General features: G+C 42.2%; 1 protein-coding gene across 1 annotated transcript in view; it reads right to left on the bottom strand.

Annotated features, from left to right (window-relative positions):
* Window positions 1-3,694: 3,694 nt before the first annotated feature.
* LOC113440430 (Putative N-acetylated-alpha-linked acidic dipeptidase) overlaps window positions 3,695-25,990 on the bottom strand; it is a 38,383-nt gene continuing 16,087 nt past the window's right edge. Inside the window, 12 exon segments of the mRNA XM_087937018.1 lie at window positions 3,695-4,217; window positions 4,970-5,191; window positions 5,904-5,996; window positions 6,206-6,287; window positions 10,176-10,193; window positions 10,196-10,439; window positions 12,293-12,383; window positions 14,132-14,223; window positions 19,570-19,637; window positions 21,689-21,752; window positions 22,611-22,693; window positions 24,468-24,587. Coding sequence (XP_087793144.1) covers window positions 5,002-5,191; window positions 5,904-5,996; window positions 6,206-6,287; window positions 10,176-10,193; window positions 10,196-10,439; window positions 12,293-12,383; window positions 14,132-14,223; window positions 19,570-19,637; window positions 21,689-21,752; window positions 22,611-22,693; window positions 24,468-24,587 — 1,145 coding nt within the window. The 3' untranslated portion in view covers window positions 3,695-4,217; window positions 4,970-5,001.

Below are 25,990 nucleotides of genomic sequence, written 5' to 3'. Positions count from 1 at the left end.
ATGATAGATAGATAGATAGATAGATAGATAGATAGATAGATAGATAGATAGATAGATGTAGATATTGAAAGAGATAGATAGATAGATAGATAGATAGATAGATAGATAGATGTAGATATTGAAAGAGATAGATAGATAGATAGATAGATAGATAGATGTAGATATTGAAAGAGATAGATAGATAGATAGATAGATAGATAGATAGATAGATAGATAGATAATAGATGATAGATAGATGGATAGATGGACAAATGGATGGTTAGATGTATATATGTATAGAAAGAAAGAGATATTGAAAGATAGATACTGATACTTATTGAAAGATATAGATGGATGGATGGATGGACAGACAGATAGATAAGTAGATAGAGATGTGTGAAAGAGAAGCAGAGATTTCTGAAACTGGAATCTATAGCATAAGCTACGAGATTCCTTTCTCTGAATCTTTGGGCAAAATGGGGAATGTTATTTATATTCTTTATTAAGTTCTGCCTGGTCCCCTCCCCCCTCCCCAAAGAAAAGTTATGATCCAAACCGTCCCCCGCCACCCACAGTCTCTATGGCTCTCTCCCTTTGTAAGCAAGAGGCAGTTAATCTTATCTTCATTCAGGAACTGGGCAATTTTGCTAAAAATGAAACTTCACTCTCAGCAGCATCCATTGTTTCAGCCAACTTCCTGTTCTTTGGAAGCTGAGATTGGGGTGAGAAAGTATGACCCATTTTTGACCTGCGGAGTTCAACTCCCACAATTCCTGAGCCTGGCATGAGTTGTCCATGAACTGAAGAACCTTCCTGGATGAGAAGCAAAAAAAATGTTTTCAACGGAAAAAAACCCAAGGAAATCCAGTTGCCTTTTGGTGGTGGTGGCAGCAGGAAGCACCTTTGGGACAACTGTCTAGAATAGTTCCTTCAGTTGTGAGTAGGTAGAAAACATCTAACATGTGTGAATCATTTCTTTCTTTCTTTCTTTCTTTCTTTCTTTCTTTCTTTCTTTCTTTCTTTCTTTCTTTCTTTCTTTCTTTCTTCCCAGCTGTTATTACAGCTGGAAGAACCAGCTCTCTTCACAGCCTGAAGCACTAAGGTGTTCCAAGGCCAGGCAGGGTTGAAGGGTGGGGCAATTTGTTTGTACAGCTGGATAAAGGTAGCTCAACTGTCAATTTCTGGGCCTTGTTTGTCTTTTTGCCAATGGCTGGAAGTCTGTCTTCTCCAGGGGTGGGATTCAAACATTTTAGCAACGGATTCTCTGCCCAGTTGCTGGGTGGGTGTGACCATGGTGGGCGTGGCCTAGTTAGCCTCCTGTACCATGGCGGGGCGGGGGGGACCCCTCTGGAGGATTTCCTTGAGCCTCTGGGAGGGTGACAATGGCCTCCCCGGGCTCTGGAGGCTCTCTGGAAGCCGGAAACAGGCCCGTTTCTGGCCTTCCTGAACTTCCAGGAGTCTCGTTTTTCACCCTCCCCCAGCCTCTGTGCGTGCCCTCCACTTACCTGCATCCAAAACGGGCCAAGTGGGGACTCCTGGGAAGGGTGAGGTGGGGTAGGTGGGGCCAGCCAGGGGTGGGATTTTGGGGTTTTCCAAACTGTGCAGAATCTTAGCTAGGGACTCTCCCGAACCCCTGCGAACCCCCCAGCAGCCCATCCCTGGTCTTCTCCCTGATTCTTCTGTTCTCCATTCTCAGCCAGCTGTTTGGGATTTAGTCAAATACAGTTAGGTACACGTTCTAATATTTAAAAAGGGAAATTACTCTGGTAAAATTGTGAGCTGCTCTATTCCTGGAGATATTCAAGGAAAGATTGGATGCTCCTTCGTTTGGGGCCCAGTAACATCTTCTGCCTTGGACAGGGGTGGGATTCTACCAGTTTGCACTGGTTCAGGTGATGCGGTAGTTTCGGCGATCATTTGGCCCCGCCCCGCTGCTCTGGCCCTAGTCTGTCCTTTATTTCCGTGTTTTGCAGGTCAGCTGATTCGCGCGGCACAACAGATTCCCGTGCCTCAGCTGTTTTATTCACCGGGGCTGCAGTAGAAGGTAAGTCTTAGAGCTGAAAATGGGTGGTTTTCAAATGTTGCGTGCGCGAAGCGCACACTCATTGAACTGGTCGTTATACCGGTTGTATCTCACCATTGGGCACGGTGTTGGATGAGAAGATGTCCAAGGTTTCTTCCAGCCCTATGATTCTATTATTATTCTCCCCTCTCCACCCACTCTTCTTCATCAGAACACCTTTGAAGTTCAGCAGGTGGCAAATCTGCAAACAATCTTTCCACTGATTGGTTATAAGGAGGCTGGTCCTTTCTCTCCAACCCACTTTTGAATTTCCAATGAAGCTGTGATCATAGAACACTTTTTTTTTATTGTCTAATTCATTTGTTCACGGGTGGGCTTCAAAAATTTTAGCAACCGGTTCTCTGCCTGGTTGCTGAGTGGGCATGGCCATGGTGGGTGTGACCTAATCAGCCTCCTGCACCATGGTAGAGGGGTATTTTTGATCTCCCCGGGCTGCAGAGCCTTTCCTCATGCCTCCAGGAGGTCAAAAACAGTCTCCCCAGGCTCCAGAAGCCCTCTGGAGGCCAGAAACGAACCCATTTCTGGTCTTCCGGAGCCTCCGGGAGGCCCATTTTTTGCCATCCTTGAGCCTCCACATGGGCCCTGTACTTACCTGGGATCCCAAATGGGTTGTGTGGGGACTCCTGGGAGGGGAGGGGTCACCCAGGGATGGGATTTGCCGGTTCACTGAACCAGCCATAAAATTAGCTACCGGTTTGGTTCTGGTTCACTTGAACCGGGATGAACCGGTAGCAGCCCATCCCTGCGTTTGTGTCATCAAATTGGTGTTGTCTTAGGAACTACATACATTTCCTAGATTTGTTACTGGCCTAGTATTTCAATTCTTCATAGAACACATTGACTCTTAAATCCACGCTTACCAAAGCACTGTTAAGGAAGTCCACAAAACGCTGTATTTAATGTACACTAGGGCGTTGTATCCCCTGATGGCAAAGTGGTTGAACTGCAGTATTGCAAGCAAAGTCTGCCCACAGCCTGGAGTTCGATCCTGATGGAGTTCCAGGTTGACTCAGCCTTCCATCCTTCCAAGGTCGGTAAAATGAGGACCCCAGATTGTTGGGGGCCATATGCAAATAATGCTTTTACATTGTAAACCACACAGAGAGTTCTGAAAAGTGTTATGGGGGAGTATATAAGCCTCAATGCTCTTGCTAATTTGAAGAGAACACCGTTTGCTTGCTCTGGTCCCAATTGAGATAGTAAGTCAAAGACTATCTCTATAGACATTGCTAGAATTCATGCTAGGGTCATCCTGTGTTCATCTGACATATTATAGAATAGGTCCCCTTTGAGGTTGGGTTGGGATAAAACGTCAAGATGGCAGCTATGATCATCCAATTGAAGTCCCACCCTATTTTTCCATGCATTGTGCAAACAACTTAGGCAACCATGAGATGTTGCATGTTATGAAATAAAGTGATGAAAAATAAAACAATATATGGTTTTAATTGGGTGTTAAAGGGGAGTTATTATGTTTGTTATTGAACTCTGTTTTTTGTTTCCTGGTTGTATTTTAATTATATGAGCTGTTCAGAGTCACAAATGTGGGATGGACATCTATACACATTGAATGAATGAAAGAATGAATGAATCAATCAATCAATCAATCAACTAATGAATGACTGAATGAATGAGAGCATTTTTTTTCATAATACCTGAAGGTTATTTCAAATCACAAGAAATGAAGCTTAACTTGAATGAATGCCATAAGAAAGGCATCCTTGGAGGCAGGGGGTCAAATCAAGATGGCTTCTCCTTCATCAGATCTTTTAATTTTTGAGTCATATGTGACTCTGTTGGACCTCTCTGGCAATCCCTCACTTGTATCATCCCTGCCACTGAATCCATCCACCTTGTTGCTGGTTGTCTTCTTCTTCTTTTTACTCCCAGCTTTCTCAGCATGAAAGCCTTCTGCAGAGAGGTAAGTCCTTGCATCATGGAGATTAGATATGGAGATGAGAAAGTATGGCTACCTACTGTAGCTCCATAAAATTAACCTTGCATATTGACAGTTTTGGATTGAAATATTAATTAAAACTTGATGGTTTTGTACACAAAGGGACTTGAGGGGCGAAAATACCTTTGACCTTCCTGCCATTAAAGCTCCAAAATCAGATGGTTAAAAATAGTCTATGGCATGCAAGAATTGTGATACCTAAAATGAAGAGCAAAGAGAAAAGAGTTGAAAAGAAGCAAAGAAGGAAAAACAGCCCACAGAGATAATCCTTAAAGAAGAGGAAAAGAAACAACCAACAAAGAATATTGAGGTAGAAAACTTAATTATAGGAAGATGAAATACTATTAAATGATATCTCATAAGAGCAAAGAAGGACAGAATTTCAGTCTTGAGTTTAATATCTTAACATTGGATCCTGTTGTAATAAAAAAGGACCCTTGTTATAGCAACTATATCATCTCATCCTCAACTCTGTCACCATGCCCAAATAAACCTACAACAGGTGTGTGTTTGTGTCACTTAAGGTCAACAGGTATTAAAGTCCTAGATAAAATCTTCATAGAAGTTATGGTCCAGATAAAACCCATGTTTTAAGCAGGGGTGGGGTTTTTTTTTTCATTACATTAGCTTTGGTGATCAGAAAAACAATCATCAAAGATTGTTTCAATCTCTTCCCACCTCTTCTTCCCACCTGCCCAGGTCTAAAAAACATGGAGATTTTTCTCAATGTCAGCAGATCATCTAACAACAATTTAACTCATCGGAGCTATTTTCTGGATAGACAGTGAGAGCAAAGAATTTCACGGGAGCATCCATATGGATGAATAATATTGGCTTCAGCTTGGGCTGAATGGCTCTTTTAGCCAGCGTGTACTTAATGATCTTTAATCTACTAGGAGCACAACAAGTTAATCATGATGTCAGCAAGATCCAACTGAAGTAGCGTTGACCCGAGAACTATGAAAACATGGTGTCTAGCAAATCATGGTGTTTCTTTGAGAGTCCCAGCTGCAGCTGTTATTGTGAAAGCAGCAATGAAGATCTGCTTCTTCACTTCTTCCCACGCTTTCTCTTGGTCTGCTTTGTGATCAATGTCAAACAGGGCATCATAGATCCCAGGGAAGGACACTCCAGCGTATTTGTTGTGACTGTTTGGAGCAAAGATGATGTGTCTAGAAAAAAAAGCAGTCAGGTCAATTGACCATTGGAATCACATGATTTAGAACAGAAGTTCTCAAGGCTTGAAACAAATCGGCATTCTCTAACCCGCTGCCTTCAAAACATTAAGAAGGACTTCATTGAATCAGGCCAGAGGCTCACCTAGTCTACATTCAATGTCACCTAATCAATAACCAGATGCATTCTGAAAGCCCAAAGGATTAGACTGGTAGATGAAAGATCTCTTTTGAAGAAGATCTCAAGATTTGTTTTTAAGAAGCAGTTCAAAGATTAGGAGACACCAAGTCTTCTCCTCCATTGTTTAGTTTCCATATCTCAACTGACCATCTTTACACCTGATAGAATGACCTCTATGGCTTATTTGGACTTCATTACCTTTCAGGTAAATATCTGGATGGGTTGTTTTTTTCAAACAAATCCATCATGATATGATGGACAAGGCAATTTCTTGTTAAAAACTTTGAAGGCCATCAGCTGGGAGACCCAATGGGCTTCTTTAAGCCATTGGTTGGTCACTGTGAGAACACATTATGAACTAGATGGGCCAGAAGTCTAGTCCAAAAGGTCACTGTTTATGTTCTTATGATATATAAGGACCTTTAAGACTGGGAGAATGGAAAGAAGGTTGACAAGCCATCCTGAATCGCTGAGTTGAGTTAGGTGGCTATAGAAATTGAAGAAATAAATATATATTTTTCTCCTTACCTATAAAATGGTCTGCCAGGCAATCCAAGAGGATCAATAAATGCCCTTTCCAAGAACATCAGTTGATCATTCCAAGATCTTACTTCAAGTGGGCTGGAAATTAGATAATTGAAAAGACAATGTTAGAGGGAATATGGCTTTTGATCAGGATGCACAGACTTCGGAAAACCAAGCAAAGATGAGAGAGGATATTTTAACTGAACTTTCTCAAGATGGAAATTACAAGGATCCCTTCAACTTCAATTATTATCAGGAGAATGGAGGATATCTTATCTGAATGGCCAGAAAATTAGGAGACTTACTTATGGATGTCCACTAATTCAAGTCTGCGATGAAAGTCATTAGCCACTTCTGAAAATGCCTTTACGGAATCCCGAAGCAAATCTGGAATAATGAAGACGAGAAAATGCTAAATTATGAGACTCTTACTTTTATTGTTTCCATAATATTAGCTCAAGTGCAGAGAACTTGTGGCTCTCACATCCCTCATTCCAGATGTAGAATTCAGCAGGTTCTGACCAGTTCTGGGGAACTGGTAGCGGAAATTTTCAGTAGTTCGGAGAACCGGCAAATCCCACCTCTGACTGGCCCCGCCCCCATCTATTCTCTACCTCCTGAGTCCCAGCTGATTGACTGGGTCTTCTTTTGTTGCCCTGCACAGGAGAACAGAGCTGAAAAGCAGGTTAGTAGGTGGGGAGGGAGTGGGATTTTGCAGTAACCTTCCCCTGGCATGGGGTGAGAATGGAGATTTTATAGTATTCTTCCCCTGCCACGCCCACCAAGCCACACCAAGCCCACCAAGCCACACCCACAGAATTGGTAGCAATTTGAATCCCACCATTGCTTTACTCCCCATGCTTTTTAGAGATATAAGAATTATAATTCAGAATTTTCCATAATGGCCTAGCATACTGGAGTTCTGAGACAGTGCCCAAACTGAGAAAGTAATTGTATTATGGCAGGAAGCCCATGTAAACAAACAGTAGGAAGAGGTCAACAATTATTCACTCTAAGGTAGTTTTTGTTTCACAGCAGTTAACTGAAAAAACAAAGGATTGTCTACTTTGGCAAGCCAAGGTGACTAGGTCAGCAGATGCTGATGACATAGGAAAAGACGAAAACTGCATGACACAGTCTTTTCAGGACCTGTTAGTTAATCTCCTGAATGCCATACAAGGAATAATGGATGGAAACTGACCAAGGAGAGATTCAACCTAGAAATAAGGAGAAATTTTCTGACAATTGAGAACAATCAACCCATGGAACAGAAGCTGTCTTCAGAAGTTGTGGGAGCTTCATCACTGGAGGCTTTCAAGAAGAGTCTGGATTGCCATCTGTCAGGAATGGTGTAGGGTCTCCTGCTTGGGCGGAGGGTTAGACTAGATGACCTACAAGGTCCCTTCCAACTCTGTTAATCTGTTAAATCTCTTGCCTTTGGGTGCAGTGGCTACACTTGAACTAGGAGTTATCTGCAGCTTGGTTCATATTTTATGTACACCGAATTGGAAAGGGGAATGGAGGTCCCATTTTGATAAAAGCAGCACATACGGCTGTCTATGTTTGTAAGGATACCACAAATTTCTGTTAAGTGAGACATTTGTTAAATGAGTTTTACCCTATTTTACGACCTTTCTTGTCACAGTCTCTAAATGAATCACAGCAGCCGATAAGTTAGTCACATGGTGGTTAAGTGAATCTGGCTTTGCTTGTCAGAAGGTCGCAGAATGTGGCAATGGTCATAAGTGTGAAAAACAGTCACGTCACTTTTTTCAATGCTGTTGTAACTTTGAACGGTCACTAAATGAACTGCTCTAAGTTGAGGACTACCTGTAATTCTGTTTTACAGGATTGCCTCCGCTCCTGGTGATGTTTTATCCTCTCTATTAGCCAGTTGCATTAGATAGTTGCATTCTTGTTGCCTCCATATCTTGTGGAACTAAGTTTCATGAAATAATTATGTGTGTTTCTGAGTTTATCATTTGCTTCATGGAGTGACTCTAGATCTACAGCAGCTTTAGGACTTTCCCTAAATCACAAGTAGGGAGAACATTTAGGTCTCGATTCCCTGATACTAATCTTCATTTTTTTGAGGTAACTGCTTTGGACAAAGTTCACAATATATCTGGAACATGTACAGTTGTGGTAAGCATTTCCCTTCCCCAATATATTTGGCTGAAACAGTGAGGAGGTTACACCAAAAAAGGATCCAATTGACCCAGTCAATTAACTCACAAGGGCTAAATCTAACCCCCAAAGACCCTTGGTGATACCCAGGCTGCACCCAGTCAAGGGAGTCATTTTGTATATCTAATATTTTTTTAAAAAAAGTACTGGAGAGAAAGAATTGTTAAGTAGGTATTCTTCACATAGCTGCTATCGGGATTCACCCAACAGGGAGTACTGGAGGTGACCCCACAAGAATCCAAGGGGCCCTTAATTAATATTTTTTGAAGAAAGATGAGGAAGCTCTAATTAAAAGGTTCTATCAACTTCTGGGTTTCAAGAGCAAACTCTAATCATGGATGGGCAACTATGGCAACTTTATGACTTGTGGACTTCAATTCCCAGAATTCCTGAGCCAGCATGAATTGAAGCCCACAGATCATAAAGTCGCCATAATGTCCAACCCTGGTTTAGAGATGCAGACAAGATAAACTCTTGGGCCTATGTAACAGATTACTGAGGCCTCTCTTTTTTATAGAAGTTTTCTCATTTGGAACATTTAGAACAGAGGTCTCATTCTCGCGGCCTGTGGGCCAATTGCGGCCTTCAGGACGATACCCTGTGGCCCCCACCGTGATATGAAAGTATAACATTTGAGGATATTTTTTTAACAACGTTTTTTATGGAATCCCAGCCTCACCCAGACTCTGCCTCCAGTGGCCCCCAGGTAAATTGAGTTTGAGACCCCTGATTTAGAACCATACAAGGAATGGTTGGAGGTAACTAAGAGAAGAATTAAGGGTTCTTCCAATATCTGAGGGATTGCCACAAAGAAGAAGGGGTCAACCGATTTTCCAAAGCACCTGAAGAAGGCAGGACAAGAAGCAATGGATAGAAACTTATCAGCAACAGAGTGGCCAATGCTTGGAACTCACTACCTGACTGTTGTTACATCCTCAAACCCCCAAAACTTTAACTTTAAACCAGGGGTGGGATTCAAATTTTTTAACAAGCAGTTTTGTGGGCGTGGCTTAGTTGGTGGGCATGGCTTGGTGGTCATGTGACTGGGTGGATGTGGCTTGGTGGTCATGTTATGGAGGGCTGGGCGTGGTCATGATTGGCTCGCTCAACATCATATCACTCACATCGAGGCACGCATCTCCTCGCCTGGCCTCTCATGACTGTGGAGATGCTGCAACAGTCATAAGTGTGAAAAATGGTCATAAGTCACTTTTTTTAGTACCATTGTAACTTTGAATGGTCACTCCACACAAGCAAAGTACCTTCAAAGGAGGGGAAAAAACTCCAGAGAAGTTCCAGAGATAGGAAGTCTAGTCCTGCCAAGAATGTAATAAGGGTTAATGGAGAGGCAGTTGGCATTCTGGCAACACCAGAATATTTCCTTCCTGCCTTCCTTACAGGATTAGGCCAGGAATTTCTTTTAACAACCAGTTCTCCGAACTGCTTAGAATGTTAACAACCGGTTCTAGCGAATAGGTGCGAACCCGTAGAATCCCACCCTTGCCTTAAGCTGTCTACCATGGACCTCACTCCATTCCTAAGAGGTCTGTAAGGGGGTGTGCATAAGCGCACCAGCATGCCTACCATCCCTGCCCTACTGTTCCCGTTTATTCATACTCATTTACAATGTATATACTTATACCAGTTTATACTTATATGTTTATACGTTATGTTCATACTTATACTTGTTTTCTCATACATGCTTGACAAACAAATAAAATAAAAAGTAAATAAAAATCAAGGAGAGAACCAACCTAGAATTAAGGTGAAATGGCAGTGAGAACTATCAATCAGTGGGACACCTTGCCTCCAAAAGTTGTGGATGCTCCCATCACTGGAGGCTTTTAAGAAGAAATTGGACAGCCATTTGTCTGAAATGGTATAAGGTTTCCTGCTTGAGCTGGGGCTGGACTAGAAGACCTCCAAGGTCCCTTCCGACTGTTACTCTGTTGCTTTGCAATGGTCAGATGTTATTTTTCACTGACTGCCTGAGAACTCACTTTCACAACAAGTAGATCAAAGGAATCAGTGAGGAATGCTGTGTGTTATTGAAGATCCTACCTTGATGTTGGAGATTTGTCTGCTTACCTAATGATACTTGGTGTACTTCATCGCTGCCCGATGTTTTGTGGTTATGTTGTAAATGATATCCACATAGCTATTAAGTGCCCTGGCGTAATCTCTGCAGTCGAAAGGGAGGATGACAGCCTCAGCCAGCTCAAACACCAGCCCGCCTCGCACTTGGGCTACAGCCAAGTGATTCTTGAAAGTTGGGTCATAAAACTTTTCCACGATCTCGTACGTCTCATAGACACTGTGATAAACTGGGTAGCTGCTGAATGTGTCCACTTTCTGGAAAGAAAGATGTCAGCCTACGTGGGCTCCGTTTTGGTTATTGAACAACGTTCATACACCAAGAAGGAGGGGTTTGCACAACGTATCCAACGCTTCAATTAGCAAAATAAAATGGGTATGTTCACAGATCTGTCCTAAGAGCTAATAATACATTGTGGCTGAACTGGATGGCTTGGATTGCAAATGCGCTAAAAAGGATTATCAGATGCACTCTAATTTCAATTGATATTTCACTTGCATTGCATTAATTATTTCCCAAGGTTTTACCAAAGGTGTTTTTTTTTTTCAGGAGGCAACTGGACTTTCTTGTTTTTTTCTTTTGAAGACGTTTCGCTTCTCATCCAAGAAGCTTCTTCAGCTCTGACAGGATGGTGGGGAATGGAAGGATTTATATTCCTTGCAGACAGCTGGTCATTTGCATCCTTTTAGAGGGTCGTTGAAGCACTTGTTTCCTCAAGATCTCCTGAGTAGTGCTTCTGGTTCCTGTGGCCTTCAATTTTTTTTCCCTCTGGAAGTCCACTCCTACTCCCACACCATCCAAAGGGTGTTCACCCCAAACTGTATAGCTAAAAGTCTTACAGAGCGGAAGAAGCTTCTTGGATGATAAACGAAACATCTTCGAAAGAAAAAAAAATCCAATTGTCTCCTGAAAAAAGTACCTGGTGACTGAGAATCTCTACAGACTTCCCAGGGTTTGATCATTTGCTCATTGCAAATGATAAATTGTTGCTGATTTGAATATGAGTTCTTTTTAAAAAAAAATTGTTACCCCGCCTTTATTATTTTTATAAATAGTTCAAGGTGATGAACAAACCTAATGTTCCTTCTTCTTCTATTTTTCTCACAACAAGATCCTTCTGAGATAAGTTGGACTGATAGGGAGTGACTGGCCCAAAGTCACCCAAATGGCTTTCATAGCCAAGGCAGGACTCAAACTTATAGCCTTGCCACCTAGTGTATTCTGGGAGTTGAAGTCCACACAACTTAAAGTTGCCAAATTTGAGAAACACTAGGGTTATATAAGCTAGGTCTTTGTCTTCAATCTTCCTTTTATTATGTTGCTTCTTTTACTCTGTATTATATTGTCATGTTCAAATATTTATTTTGCTTGTTATTTCTTCCCTTATTGTTGGGCCTTTAACTATAAATCAATAGACTAAATAAGAAAAGTGATTTAATAAGCAGCTTTGAAGATCTTTAACCTCTCCTTTTATAGCTAGATGACCTAAGGTGAGGCCCAAATTATATTTTACTTAATACGGTATTGCCTTGGGCTCTTTCAATAAGATTTCTGCAAACAGGGTTGTGGATTGTACACTCTTGACATGGGAAAGGCCATCTGTTTCCACTGGAATTAAATTCTTAGATAATTTACATCTTCCAAACAGTTGGGAAATACTTGAGATAAGAAAAATGGACTTTCACAGGTAATTCTTATCTTTGAAGTGGAAAGATTTCAGATTCTCCACATGGAATGCTCACAGCTTTCTCGTTTTGGGCGTGTTTCACATGGCCGGAATTGCAGTTTCCATAATCCAACATCTGGAGAGTTTTAGGTTTCAGAAGGCAGTTTCAGTTAGATTTCTTCAGGCTATTCTTTGAACAGAGAGCGGGTTTGGTGGTTAAGGAACCAGACTAGAAATCTGGAGACTTGTTAGTTCTAGTCCTGCTTTGCGTACAGCTAGGAGACCTTGAGCCAGTCAGTCTCTGTCATCCCTAAGAAGGAGGCAATAGCAAACCACTTCCAAACTCTTCCCAAGAAATCTGCAGGGATTGGTCCAGGCAGACACCAGGTGTCAACACTCACTCGAAAGCACCACCCTTCCCAAAAATTATTTGAACAAGCTTACAAAGTTTTTAGTGTAACGGGCTCTACCAGAAGCAATTCCCAACCTTTGGAAAAAGACTTCAAAATCATTGCCGGAACCCAGTTTGTTTATCCTGTTGGAAAGAAAACAGGGGAAGGGGAACAAGTGATGTAAGGAATTATAAAAGTATTATTTTAAGGTGAGACACCAGAGATCTCAAAAAGGTTCTGACCATCTGTCCATCTCCTTCTTTCTTTCTTTTCTTTATAAAGCTGATTTTATCATTTACAGAAGAAAGAGGGGAAGAGTAGTCTAGTGTGTAGATCAGAAAGAGAGGGGGAAGTTGGATGCATATCTGAATATGTTCTGAAAGATGTGGAAGGAGAGGTTTTCCCCAGCCAAATTGAATACCTTTGCCTGAGCGATTACTATCGTGAGCATTATGGAGACAAATACCCACTTTACTTATTTGATGTGTTTATTAGATTTTTAGCCTGCCTTTATTACTTTATAAGTATAAATCCAGGCAGTAAACATATATAATAGTTCTTCCTCCTGCTGCTGTTTCTCCCACAGCAACCCTGTGAGGTGGGATGGGCTAATAAGAGGGTGATTGGCCCGAAGTCGCCCAGGTAGGTTTTATGTCTAAGGTGGAACTAGAACTCACAGCCTTCTAGTGATTGGCTGGTTTTAATGCCTAAGGCCCGGGTGTCAAACTTGATCGCATCACATGAGGTATCGTGATGTATCACAATGTTTTTTGCCTTTGTGGGGCCGGGGTGGGCGTGGCCTGCGCGTGATGCATTTGGCCCACAGGCTGCCAGTTTGACAGGCCTGGCCTAAGGTGAAACTAGTTGTTAGCATTCCAAGTAATACACCCATAGCAAACAGAACTCCGAGGCAGGTAGATTCCTCAAAGGACAGTTTTATTTGGAGATATCATATTGGCACAGACTGGTGAAAACCGACTCTGAGAGTTCCCATGGTTTTCATCTAATTAAAAAGTAAACATTTCCCTTCCTCCCAAACAATAAGTCACATGGTCCAATCTAGGTGCTAGTCGGTTGCCTGGTTACTTCTCTCCTCCTCCTCCTCTCTCCAGCCAGCTATTGGAATGCCCTTGGTTCACAGGAAAAATAATTTTATTTTGGCTACAAAAGCCCAGCTATCTCTATTCCCCCCCCTCCCTATCCAGGGGTGGGCTGCTGGGGGTTCGGGAGAGCCCCTAGGTAAGATTCTGTGCAGTTCAGAGAAGCCCCAAATCCCACCCACCCTGTCCCATCCCTCCCAGGAGTCTCCAAGTGGCCTGTTTTCGATGCAGGTAAGTGCAGGATGCTTGCGGAGGCTTGGGGACAGCAAAAAACAGGCCTCCCAGAAGTTTGAGAAGGCCGGAAGTGGGCCTGTTTCTGGATTCCAGGGAGCCTCTGGAGCCAGGGAGGCCCTTTTCACCCTCCTGGAGGCTCAAGGAAAGCCTCCGGAGCCTGGGAAGGGCAAAAATGCCTACCCTGCTGTGGTGCAAGAGGCCAACTAGACCATACCCACCATGGCCACACCCACCCAGCAACCAGGCAGAGAACCCTTTGCTAATATTTTTGAAGCCCACCCCTGTCCCTATCCCTCAGCTCCAGTGAAGCTTGAAAAATGCTCTCAGTGAGACCAGCTTCAGAGTTGACACTATAACTCATGGTGTCCTGGTTTGTAGGCCAGCACCTTAACCATTACACCAAACTGGCTTTTCTGCTTTTTATCTTCCAGAACAGGTCCCAATATATTTGGACTGTCACTTTTGTATTTGCATCTCAGCTGCCACCAAAAAATCCACTCCCTTCTCTGCAGGACAACTCAGCCTCTGATAGGTACCTTTCCTGTTTTGGCATTTACCTTGGGAAGCCTTTATGTTCCCTTGATGGGTTTTTCTCATACCAGCTTTCAAAAAGAGATCTGTCTTCAAATCCTTCATCTGGACTTGGTATCTACGAAGACATGTGTTGTGTTAATGAAACTATAGAAGAAAGGGAAGACATACCATTATTATCAAGAGCTGTGGTGGCGCAGTGGTTAGAATGCAGTATTGCAGGCTAACTCTGCTGACTGACAGCAGTTCGATCCTGTCTGGCTCAAGGTTGATTCAGCCTTTGGACTGCTGCCAGGATGGCACCGACAACAGCTGCCTCACTGAAATGCTCTCTAATGGTTTCTTTATTGCTTATTATTATCTGTAATCCACTACGGATTTCATACTCATGAGATCATCTGCTAAGAAATAGGCAACGTTTCCTTAAGGAGCTGCTTTCTGATTCCTCACCCCCACCTGCCTTTGCAAATGTGGAGGAGATTCTAACTAATTCTCCGGTGCTATGGATTACAACAAAGAAAGCAAAGAACTGGCCTTGCCCATAAAGGAGACGAGGTAAACGAGTGGGAATTTTAAACAGACTAGGGGGGAAATAGGGGGAAAAAAAACTCCTCTCCCTTCAATCTTTCTGACTAATTTACGCTCACTTGCTAACAAGATGGATGAAATTCATCTCTTAAATAGATGGAATTCTGATTTTTACAATTCAGCTGTTCTTTGTTTTACTGAAACCTGGATTAATCCACAAATTCATGGGGACAACACCATATACATCCCAGGATTTCAGACATTTAGATCAGTCAGAATTGAAGAGACATCAGGTAAAACAAAGGGTGGAGGATTATGTTTATATATCAACAACAGTTGGTCTCAGGATATAACTATAATATATAAGTTCTGTGATGAAAACACTGGCTTCAGCAAACCTCCTTCCCAGGCAGAAGGAAATCAACAACTAGCAGATGACCTGAATGTGTTTTACTACAGGTTTGAAAGGAAATTACAGCCACCTATCTCCACAACCCACATCTCAAACACACCAACAACAGCCAAGCCTCCTACAACTGGCCCCAATCCATTGGATTCACAACCTTTGGTGATCACAGAAAAAGAAGTGCAAGATCTATTACACAGACAAAAGCCAGGAAAAGCACCAGGGCCAGACAAGATAACTTCTTCTTGCTAAAAAGTCTGTGCTGACCAATTGGCCCCCATCTTCATTCAAATCTTCAATAGATCACTAGAGATGTGCTATGTTCCTTCCTGCTTCACATGTTCTACTATCATCCCAGTGCCAAATAAGCCCTCCATCAAGGAACTGAATGACTACAGACCAGTTGCTCTAACATCTGTAGTTATGAAAATCTTTTAAAGGCTTGTGCTGTCCCACCTGAAAACCATCACGGATCCGCTGTTAGATCCCATGCAGTTTGCATACCGAGCAAATAGATCAACAGATGATGCTGTAAACATGGCTCTGCATTACATCCTACAACACCTTGAATCTCCAAATACCTATGCAAGAGTCCTCTTTGTAGAGCATTCAATACCATCATTCCAGACACACTTCTAAGTAAATTAAACCAACTAGCAGTACCTGAACACACGTGTAAATGGATCATAAGCTTCCTAACAGACAGGAAGCAGCAGGTGAACCTAGGCAAAATCATGTAAGATATCTGAACAATCAGCACAGCGCCCCCACCCCGCAAGGCTGTGTGCTTTCTCCACTTCTCTTCTCCCTATATACCAATGACTGCATCTCAAACGATCCATCTGTTAAAATACTGAAGTTTGCTGATGACACAACAGTGATTGGTCTCATTCGGGACAATGATGAATCTGCATACAGACAGGAGGTTATACAACTTGCCTCGTGGTGTAACCAGAACAATCTGGAACTAAACACACTCAAAACCGTAGAAATGATGATAGACTTTAGAAGAAACCCTCCCATACTACCACCTCTTACAATACTAAGCAACACAGTATCAACAGTAGAGACCTTCAAATTTCTAGGTTCTACTATATCACATGACCTAAAATGGACACCTAACATCAAAAAGTCATCAAAAAAGCACAACAAAGAATGTTCTTTCTGTGCCAACTCAGGAAGCTCAAACTGCCCAAGGAGTTACTGATCCAGTTCTACAGAGGAATGATTGAGTCTGTCATCTGCACCTCTATAACTGCCTGGTTTGGTTCTGCAACCCAACAGGACAGACACAGACTTCAGAGAGTAATTAGGACTGCAGAAAAAACAATTACTACCAACAATCAAGGACCTGTATACTGCATGAGTTAAAAGAGGGCTGTGAAAATATTTACAGACCCCTCACATCCCAGACAGTTTCAACTTCTTCCCTCAAAACGACGCTATAGAGCACTGCACACCAGAACAACTAGACACAAGGACAGCTTTATCCCAAATGCCATCACTCTGCTAAATAAATAATTCCCTCAACACTGTCCAACTATTTACAAAGTCTGCACTACTATTTCTGTTAATCTTGTCATCACTCCTTATCACCCATCCCCTCCCACTTGACTGTATGACTGTAACTTTGTCGCTTGTATACTTACGATTTAGATTGACTGTTTCCTAGTATGATTGATTGCTTATTGTACTCTATGACGATCATTAAGTGTTGTTTGTACCTTATGATTCTCAACTCCTGATGAATGTATCTTTTTTTATGTATACTGAGAGCATTTGCACCAAGACAAATTCCTTGTGTGTCCAAGCACACTTGGCCAATAAAGAATTCTATTCTATTCTATTCTATTCTATTCTATTCTATTCTATTCTATTCTATTCTATCCTATCCTATCCTTCCAAGATCGGTCAAATGAGGGCCCAGATAATTGGGGGCAATATGCAGACTCTGTAAATCACTTAGAGAGGACTGTAAAGCACTGTGAAGAGGTATATAAGTCTAAGTGCTATTGCTAACATTTTTCAAGAGGAAAATTGGGACCGTGAATTACAATATAGCATCTGTCTGGAGCTATGTGATCCCAGGAAAAGGTGCTGTTGCTTTAAGATATTACAAACAGGTGCTCTATTCACATTTCTGTGTGCTCCAAGCAACCTTTGGAGATTGAATCTGAATTGCTGTGTGCATTCAGTGTTGCAATGATCTAAATGGGAAATGTGTAATATAGCCTTTCTCAACTGGTTTGCTCCAGTTATATTATACAATGCCCAGGGGTGTTATTTTGGAATCCAACACATCTGGACTAAAGGAGGCTGGTGTCTGATGCAACAGGCTTTTTGCAAAGTCATAGATTGTGGGTTACAAGCTATCTTATCTACTTAATCATAAGGGCAACTCTATATGAAACTAGACTTGCTTATACTGGCATTCCTAAGCTAAGCTTCAGTGCACTGTCATTATTCAAACCGCATGATCTTTATTTTTCAAGGTACCGTACTATTTACATGCCTAAAAGAAAAGTAGCTGGTTTTAATTATTGTTATTCAGGAAGGCCTTCGTTTCTCAGACAAAGTATGAGCTCAACGGAAAAATACACTCAATTACACCGTATTGACCAGTCTAAAAGAACATTCTGTCCAGTCTAGTGTTTTTTCAACTTCAGCAATTATTAGAAGTGCGGACTTCCTTGCCAGAATTTCCCAGTCAGTATGTTGAAGTCCATACGTCTTACATTGGCTGAGGTTGAAAAACTCTGTTCTAGACCAACCAAACTGCAGTTATTAATTCTGCCCTTTGAGTCTTTAATCTTCTCATGTTGATCCAAAGGTGCTTTTTTTTTTTCAAGAGGCAACTGGGCTTTCTTTATTTTTCCTGGAAGACAGTTCACTTCTCCTTCTAGAATTTAAGAAGCTTCTTGGATTCATCTTCAAGGAAAAACAAAGAAAGCCCAGTTGCCTCTTGAAAAAAAAAAAGTACCTTTGGGACCTGGAGGACTGAGAATCTCTATAAGACTTTTCCCACACTGAGATTTCAAGATTAAAATTGTACCGAGAATTCAAATAGATCCTCAGAATTCAGATGTTGCCTTCAACGTGGCAAGTTCCAGGACTGAAAGGGCAGGACACATGCTGGGAGCTGAAGTCCACAAATCTTAAAGTTGCCAAATATGGAGACCCCCTGGTCTATGTCATCTTTTTCAAAAAGAAGACTCCTGTTTTTTTCTGAAAGGGAGCCATTTTCCAGAATGTTGAAAAGGGTTTTCACAACTGTAGAATTCGTGTTTTTCATTCTTTTATGCCACATTAAACATTCTGATTTTATTTAGTGAATTTATTCTACTTTTTTTAATTCTACAGCAAACTACAGTCTTATTAAGGATCCACCAAGAACATTCCCGCTAACATCGACAGGAAAAACGACTAGCATATAAACAGAGAGCATACCCTACTCCCTTCCAGCGCTGATGATGTTACCTAGCTGGATAATGAAACATCTGCAGAAAAACAACCAAATTCAGGGACCTCCTAGGACTCCATATGCAGGGGTGGGCTTCAGCAATTTTAGCAAGGGGTTCTCTGCCCGGTTGCTGGGTGGGCGTGGCCATGGTGGGTGTGGCCTAGATGGCCTCCTGCACTATGCCAGGGGGGTATTTTTGCCCTCCCCAGACTCCGGAGGCTTTTCTTGAGCATCCGGGAGAGTGAAAATAGCCTCCCCAGACTCCGGAGGCTCTCTGGAAGCTGGGAACAGGCCTGTTTCTGGCCTCCCTGGACATCTGGGAGGCCCGTTTTTCACGCTCCCTGAGCCTCTGCACGTGCCCTGCATTTAACTGCATCTAAAACAGGCCATGTGGGGACTCCTGGGAGGGGTGGGGTGGGGTGGGTGGGGCCAGCCAGGGGTGGGATTTGGGGGTTCTCCAAACCGCACAGAATCTTAGCTAGGAGTTTTCCTGAACCCCTGCGAACCCCCAGCAGCCCATTCCTGATTCCAAAGCATGGGAAGAGTTTCAGAAAAGACCCTCCCTAGTTTTCCAGAGACTGAAAAGAGAGGAGAGGATGAATACTCTCAGTCTTGCAAGCTTGTTCCGAAAAGATGCATACCTTGGTGAACTAATCCTATTTTATTGAAAACCTTCCTCCTCCATCTCCCAAGGTTATTCTCACATACTATTACACTTGACCACTTGTATTTTTGAAAACTAGAGAAATGGAATTTGTCAGTAAAGAAATGCTGGCTGCAATGTCATTCATTTATTTTCCAAGAGTTTTATGAATCCTCTTTTTTTTAAACAAAAAAACAAGAGATTGTCATTTTCAGCAGTGTACCATAAAAGAATGTGCAATTGGGATCCCAAATATCTGAATTAGTAAAAATACACATCTTTGAGGGTAGACAAAGAAACCAGGATGAAGCAAGTTAGGTGAAAGATCTGAAGCTCCCAAGAACCTTATGGAGAATTGTTCTGAATTCTTCTCCAAAACTATAAGATATTGATCTGTGACTTCACCACACATCTGTCCATATTTTACCTCTTTAGTTAGATTGTATACCAGGCTATGCATCGATGGGGTACAGTCAACTCGAAGAGTGTAGTTACCTAAAAGAAAAGGACATTATCTTTATTGTATTTTTGGAGGAATCCTTTTAAATAAATTAATTTTATTTGAGGGAAACCCAAACAACATAGTTTGAATGTGGATTTCTATTGTTCTTATGTTTCTGACTTTTTTAAAATGCTTTAATGCTTTTTGATTTTTTTGGAAAATAAAGTTGGAAGAGATCTTGGAGGTCTTCTAGTCCAACCCCCTGCCCAAGCTGGAGACCCTATAGCAGTAGTGGCTAACCTTTTTGGGCTCCTGTGCCAAAAATTGCACATGCGCTGGCGCTCGCATGCCAGCACCCAGAAGGCAATGTGTCCCTCCTCCGCATATGCACGCACAATCCCCCATGCCCCCCACACCACTCCCACCCTTACCTGCACTGCACCTCACAGCTGATTTTCGGCTGGTTTGAGGCCTTTTTCGGCCTCCCAGTGGCTTGGAAAAAAACCTCTGCAGGCCGAATAGGCCCATTTTATCACTTCCTGTAATACCAGAAGTGATGGTATTACAGGAAGTGACAAAACGGGCCTATTTGGCCTGCAGAGGCTTTTTTCAAGCCTCTGAGAAGCCGAAAAAGGCCTCGAACCAGCTGAAAATCAGCTGTGAGGCACATGCATGATCAGTGAAGTAAGTTTGCCTCGGCTCGCATGCCGGCATAAATGGCTTATGCCATAGGTTTGCCTTCACGGCCCTATAGCATTTCAGAGAAATGACTGTCTAACTTCTTCTTAAAAAATTCAAGTGTTGGAGCACACACAACTTCTGGAGGCAAGCTGTTTTATTTATTATTTGTTCTCATTGGCAGGAATTTCTCCTTAGTTCTACATTGGTTTGCTCTTTGTTCAGTTTTGATCCATCACTTCTTGTCCTGCCCTCAGGTGCTTTGGAAAATATAGTAGTTTGTTCCCCTCTTCTTTGTGGCAGCCCCTCAAATGTTGGAAGGCTGCTATCGTGTCACCCTTAATCCTTCTCTTCATTAGACTAAGCATACCCAGTTCCCACAACCATTCATATGGTTCTAACTCAGTGGTCGCCAACCAGTGGGCCAGGGACCACTGATGGTCCACGAGAAAATGTTGGTGGTCCACAGAGAAATGTCACCCCCAAAGCAATTAATCCAGGCTGCACGGGAACACAAGGCTGTGCTGCCCACGTGGCCTGCGGGAACACAAGGCTTGCATTGCTTGCATTGTGAACAACACAAGGTAGTGAGGGGAATGGGGAAAAGGGGTGGGGGGGAACTTGCCCCACTCGCCCCATGCTCCTCTCCTGTTCACCTGTCTGCTTCTTTCTGCTTCTTTCTTCTTCTACTTTTGGCTGCATGCAAGGAAAACAGCAAAAGTCTTTCTTTCTCTCCCCCAAACTCTGCCAGAAATGAGTCTTTGGGACCCTGCAAGGCCTCTTGCTCCAAGAGGCTGCACCGACGTGACAAGTCTCACAAAGACTCATTTCTGGTGGAGTTTCAGCAGACTTCTGCTGCTTCTGCTGCTTTCCTTGCATGAAGCCAAAAGTCAGTCAGTCTCTCTCTCTCTCTCTCTCTCTCCCTGAGAACAGAGCTGGAGACGGTATCCTGAGATCCCAAATAAAGAATGATCGATCGGTAGGAAAACAGGGTGGGGAATTTTCCTGCAGACTTTTTTTGAGATTTTTCCAAGGTCTCTGGTCTGTGGGATTTAAAATTATGTGGTGGTCCCTGAGGTCCAAAAGGTTGGTGACCCTGTTTTTACTGTTCTGGAAATTTTTTCTTGGACAACCTTTTATCTGAAATAGTACAGCATTTTCTGCTTGAGCAGGGGATTGGACTGAGAACCTCTAAAGCTCCTTCTATATTTGTTCTTCAGTTATTCTGAGTTAGTTTACAGAGCTGAGAGAAATCTCGGGCTTGAGCAAACTTCACTAATCTCATATTTCTCATCTAAATTTTATAACACAATATCAACTGAAATGTAATCTTAAATCCCCAGGAAGGAAGGTTTGGCAAGTTCAGAAGTTTCAAAGCACTTTATCCAATGCATTTCAGAAACGACCAATCACAAGTGTGTTTTACCTTCTATAGAAGAATCAGCATTGATGTAGGCCACAGCCCGCTCTTGTAGTATTTTGACATTTTCCTACAATGGAAAACTAATTCAGATTAGGGGCACAAATATTTATTTATGGACTACTTTTCACATACAGGTTGTCCTCAACTTACAACAGTTCATTTAGTGACCAAATTACGATGGCAATGAAAAAATGATTTATAACCATTTTTCACTCTTATGACCATTGAATCATCCCCAGGGTCACGTGATCAAAATAAAGATGCTTAGCAACTGACTCGTATTTATGACAATTGCAGTGTCCCAGGGTCACGTGTCCACCTATTGCAACCTTCTGAAAAGCAAAAGCAATAAGGAAGCCAGATTCACTTAACAACCATGTTACTAAATGAACAACTGCAGATTCACTTAACAACTTAACAGATTCACTGCAGATTCACTTAGCAAGAAAAGTCATAAAGTGGGGAAAAACTCACCTAACAACTGTCTCACTTAGTAACATGAATTTTGGGCTCAGTTGTGGTTGTAAGTTGAAGGACTATCTGTATAGCAGAGGTCTTCAAACTTTGCAACTTTAAGACTTGTGGACTTCTACTCCCAGAATTCTCCAGCCAGCATAGCTTTGCTCTTTTAAATGATCCATCACAAAACTAACTCACTCAGGTGACACTCAATTTATACTAACCTCCATAATTATCCTGAATTTTAAAGTTTGATTTTTTTCTCTTATTTGTATTAGTTATAAATCATTTTTATCATTTGTATTAGTTATAACCCTCTCGGGGTCCTCAAAATCAAAACCATTTGCATGATATTGAAGATATTTGCAAAAAATTAAAACAATGACACTAGTTTAAAAAAAAGTACAGGATTATTTTCATGAAAAATAATTTACGTTAATACACATAATCAACCTTGTTGACTTACCTCTGCCCATTCTGTTGATCCCATTAAGCCAAACTCCTCAGCATCCCAACTAGCAAAAATTACTGTCCTCCTGGGTCGCCAACCTACATTTATAATATTTAAAGCACCATTAGTTTAATAGTCAAAAATTATTCATCAGAGAGTGAAGCCAGCCCAAATGACAATATTCTGTACCCCGCTTCCTCTGGTTTAAATTCTCATTTGTTTTCAGCAGTTTATGAATAACAAGCAGGCCCTTAAAAGTGGGATATAGAGGGGTAGTCCCAGTTGACATCATGCTAAAACAAAATAAAACAAAAATCAAATATGTAAACTGTACCCAAATAACCACATGACCCCAGCAACACCAGCAGGGCAAACTACTGTATATAGACAGTGAGCAAACCCCATATTTACCAGCACTGATGATGTTATCTAGCTGGGTAATGAAATGGCTGTCAGAAAACAAGCAACTCAATCAGCACCAAGGACTCCATATAGTTCAATCCTGAGCTACACAAAATCTCTTCCAGAGGTGGTATTCAGCAGGTTCTAACCAGTTCTGGAGAACCGGTAGCAGAAATTTGGGGTAGTTCAGAGAACCAGCAAATACCACCTCTGACTGGCCCTGTCCCAATCTCTTCTCTGCCTCCCGAGTCCCAGCTGATCGGCTGGGTCTTTTTTTGTTGCCCTGCACAGGAGAACGGAGCTGGAAAGCAGGTTAGTGGGGTGGGGAGGGAATGGGGATTTTGCAGTAACCTTCCCCCAGGAGTGGGGAGGGAATGGAGATTTTGTAGTATCCTTCCCCTGCCATGCCCACCAAGCCACTCCCACCAAGCCACACCCACAGAACCAATAATAAATTTTTTTTTGAATCCTACCACTTATCTCTTCCATTGGAACCAGAAAAGTGTCTATGGACTAACCTTTAGATTGATGTTCATTGGATTGATTTCATTTTTATGTTTCCTTTTTTGTCTTTGCTTTCTTAGGTTACTATTCCTGCAGCACAATGCATTCTGGAACAGTTATTCCGCATGGGTCGCTTGGTATAGAATGTTTGCTTTCAGAAGCTGTGAAGTTATATTATGCCAAATACGTATGGCAACGAAGGCAATTGAGAAAGCTTTGCATCAGAATGATAATAGTAATGTTGATGATACAAACCTTTCCAACATCTTATTTTTTTTCTGTATCGGAGCTGCACCCCTCAAAAACTGCTCTTCTACCTTTGTTTAGATTCCTGTTTTAAATTGCTGCGTAGTTGCATTATTTAGCAGTAGCGCTTGGACTTACATAAGCAGCGGTGCGGTGGCCTAGAGTTGGAGCTCTCGCCTCACAATCAGGAGGCTGTTTGTTTGATCCTAGGTAGAGGCAGATATTTCTCTCTCTGGGCACAATGAGAATATATATATGCTGAACAAGACTCCACATTGGTGACAGGAAGGGCATCTGGCCAGTAAACACTCTGCTAGCTGAATTCAGTTGCCCAGTCTCCACCCCGCAAGGGATTATGGGATTGTTAAATGAAGATGATGATGACTTAGACATATACCCTTTGTGGTGCTTTTACAGCAGTTTACAGCGTCAGCCTATTGCCCCCGACAATCTGCGTCCTCATTTTATTGACCTCGGGAGGATGGAAGGCTGATGAGAATCGAACTGCTGAACTGCTGGCAGCCTGCAATCAACAGAGGTAGCCTGCAGTATTACATCTCAACCACCGCACCACCATGGCTCTTTAGATGCATTGTTTGAGATAACTTAAAACGTTTGACAGAAGGCAAGGCGTGTGTTTACAGACAACCCACGCAAAACCTTCCCATTTTTCTCTTGGTTAGTTCTCAACTTCAGCAGCTTCAAGATGTTTGGCCTTACCTTCCTGTTTCAGCTTCCCAAAACTTCGGATGACCTCATGAACAACCGCAGCTCCACTTTGGGGATCAATCCCACCAAACACCCATGAATCACGGTGGCCACCCAAAATGACGTATCTATCTGGATCAAAAGGGATGGAAAAGCTTCACTTTATGATAATGAAGTTGGTAAACTCCAAAGGTGTTTTTTTCAGGAGGCAACTGGACTTTCTTGTTGTTGTTTTAAATTTGAAGATGTTTCACTTCTCATCCAAGAAGCTTCTTCAGCTCTGACAGGATGATTGGGACTGGAAGGATTTATATTCCTTGCAGACAGCTGGTCATTTGCATTCTTTTAGAGGGTCGTTGAAGCACTTGGAGGTTGCTTCCAAAGACTTGGAACTTCCAAGTGCTTCAATGACCCTCTAAATGGATGCAAATGACCAGCTTTCTGCAAGGAATATAAATCCTTCCATTTACCACTCTCCTGTCAGAGCTGAAGAAGCTTCTTGGATGAGAAGCGAAACGTCTTCAACATAAAAACAAGAGAGTCTGGTTACCTTTTGAAAAAGCACCTTTGAGACAACCATGACCTGGATGTTCGGCACGTTGTGCAACAAGGTCACATAGTGTAATAAGATTGGGTTAGGGACTTCTGTCCTCACTGTGAGTTGTGTTGGGGGGGGGGAGGTGCATGAAGGAAGGCTCAGGCAATCTCATTGTACACATGTTGTACTCTGACAATAAAGGTCATAGCAATGACTGAGAATCTCTACAGAAGTTGGTAAATGTTCACCAAAAGTGGCCTGTAAAAAGGTAGGCGCAGGGTCACCATGAATCCTATCTTTTATTATTTTAGAGCTTTAAAAATGACACTTAAATGAGAAATTGATACCCTTGAGTAGGATTGTCTTAATTTACAGGAACACTTCTGGAGTCCAGTTCTATTCCCATGCATGTCCTGAAGGCATCCGTCAGCAAGGACTAGGCTTTGAATGCTGTCCATGCTAAGGACAAATTTGGGGTGCCCTAGAGTTGATCTTAGAACACAGAATAATAGGGTTGGAAAGGACCTTAGGGTCTTCTAGTCCAACTTTCAGTTCAAGCAGGAAACCCTGTATCATTTCAGACAAATAGCTTGTTGACTCTCTTCTTGAAACCCTCCAGTGATGGAGCAACCACAACTTCTGGAGGTAAGCTGTCCCACTGACTAATTGTGTTCCCTTTGTTAGGAACTTTCTCCTTAGTTCTAGGTTGGTTTTTTCCTTAATTAGTTTCCATCCATTGCTTCTTGTCCTGCCCTCAGGTGCTGTGGAGAATAGGTTGACTCCCTCTTCTCTGTAACAGCTCTTCAAATACTATCAAGTATAGTATTAGAATCATTAGGACTGCAGAAAAAAACAATGGCTACCAACCTGCCTTTCAATGAGGACCTGTATACTGCATGAGCCAAAAAGAGGGCTGTGAAAATATTTACAGATCCCTCACATCCTGGACATAAACTGTTTCAACTCCTCCCCTCAAAACGACGCTATAGAGCCCTGC

Source organism: Pseudonaja textilis, chromosome 7, assembly GCF_049901715.1.
Source record: "Pseudonaja textilis isolate UNSWEBS1 chromosome 7, rPseTex1.2, whole genome shotgun sequence".
In the NCBI taxonomy this organism is placed as follows: Eukaryota; Metazoa; Chordata; class Lepidosauria; order Squamata; family Elapidae; genus Pseudonaja; species Pseudonaja textilis.
Note: the sequence above shows the minus strand (reverse complement) of the source record. Positions and strands in the feature narration are given on the sequence as shown.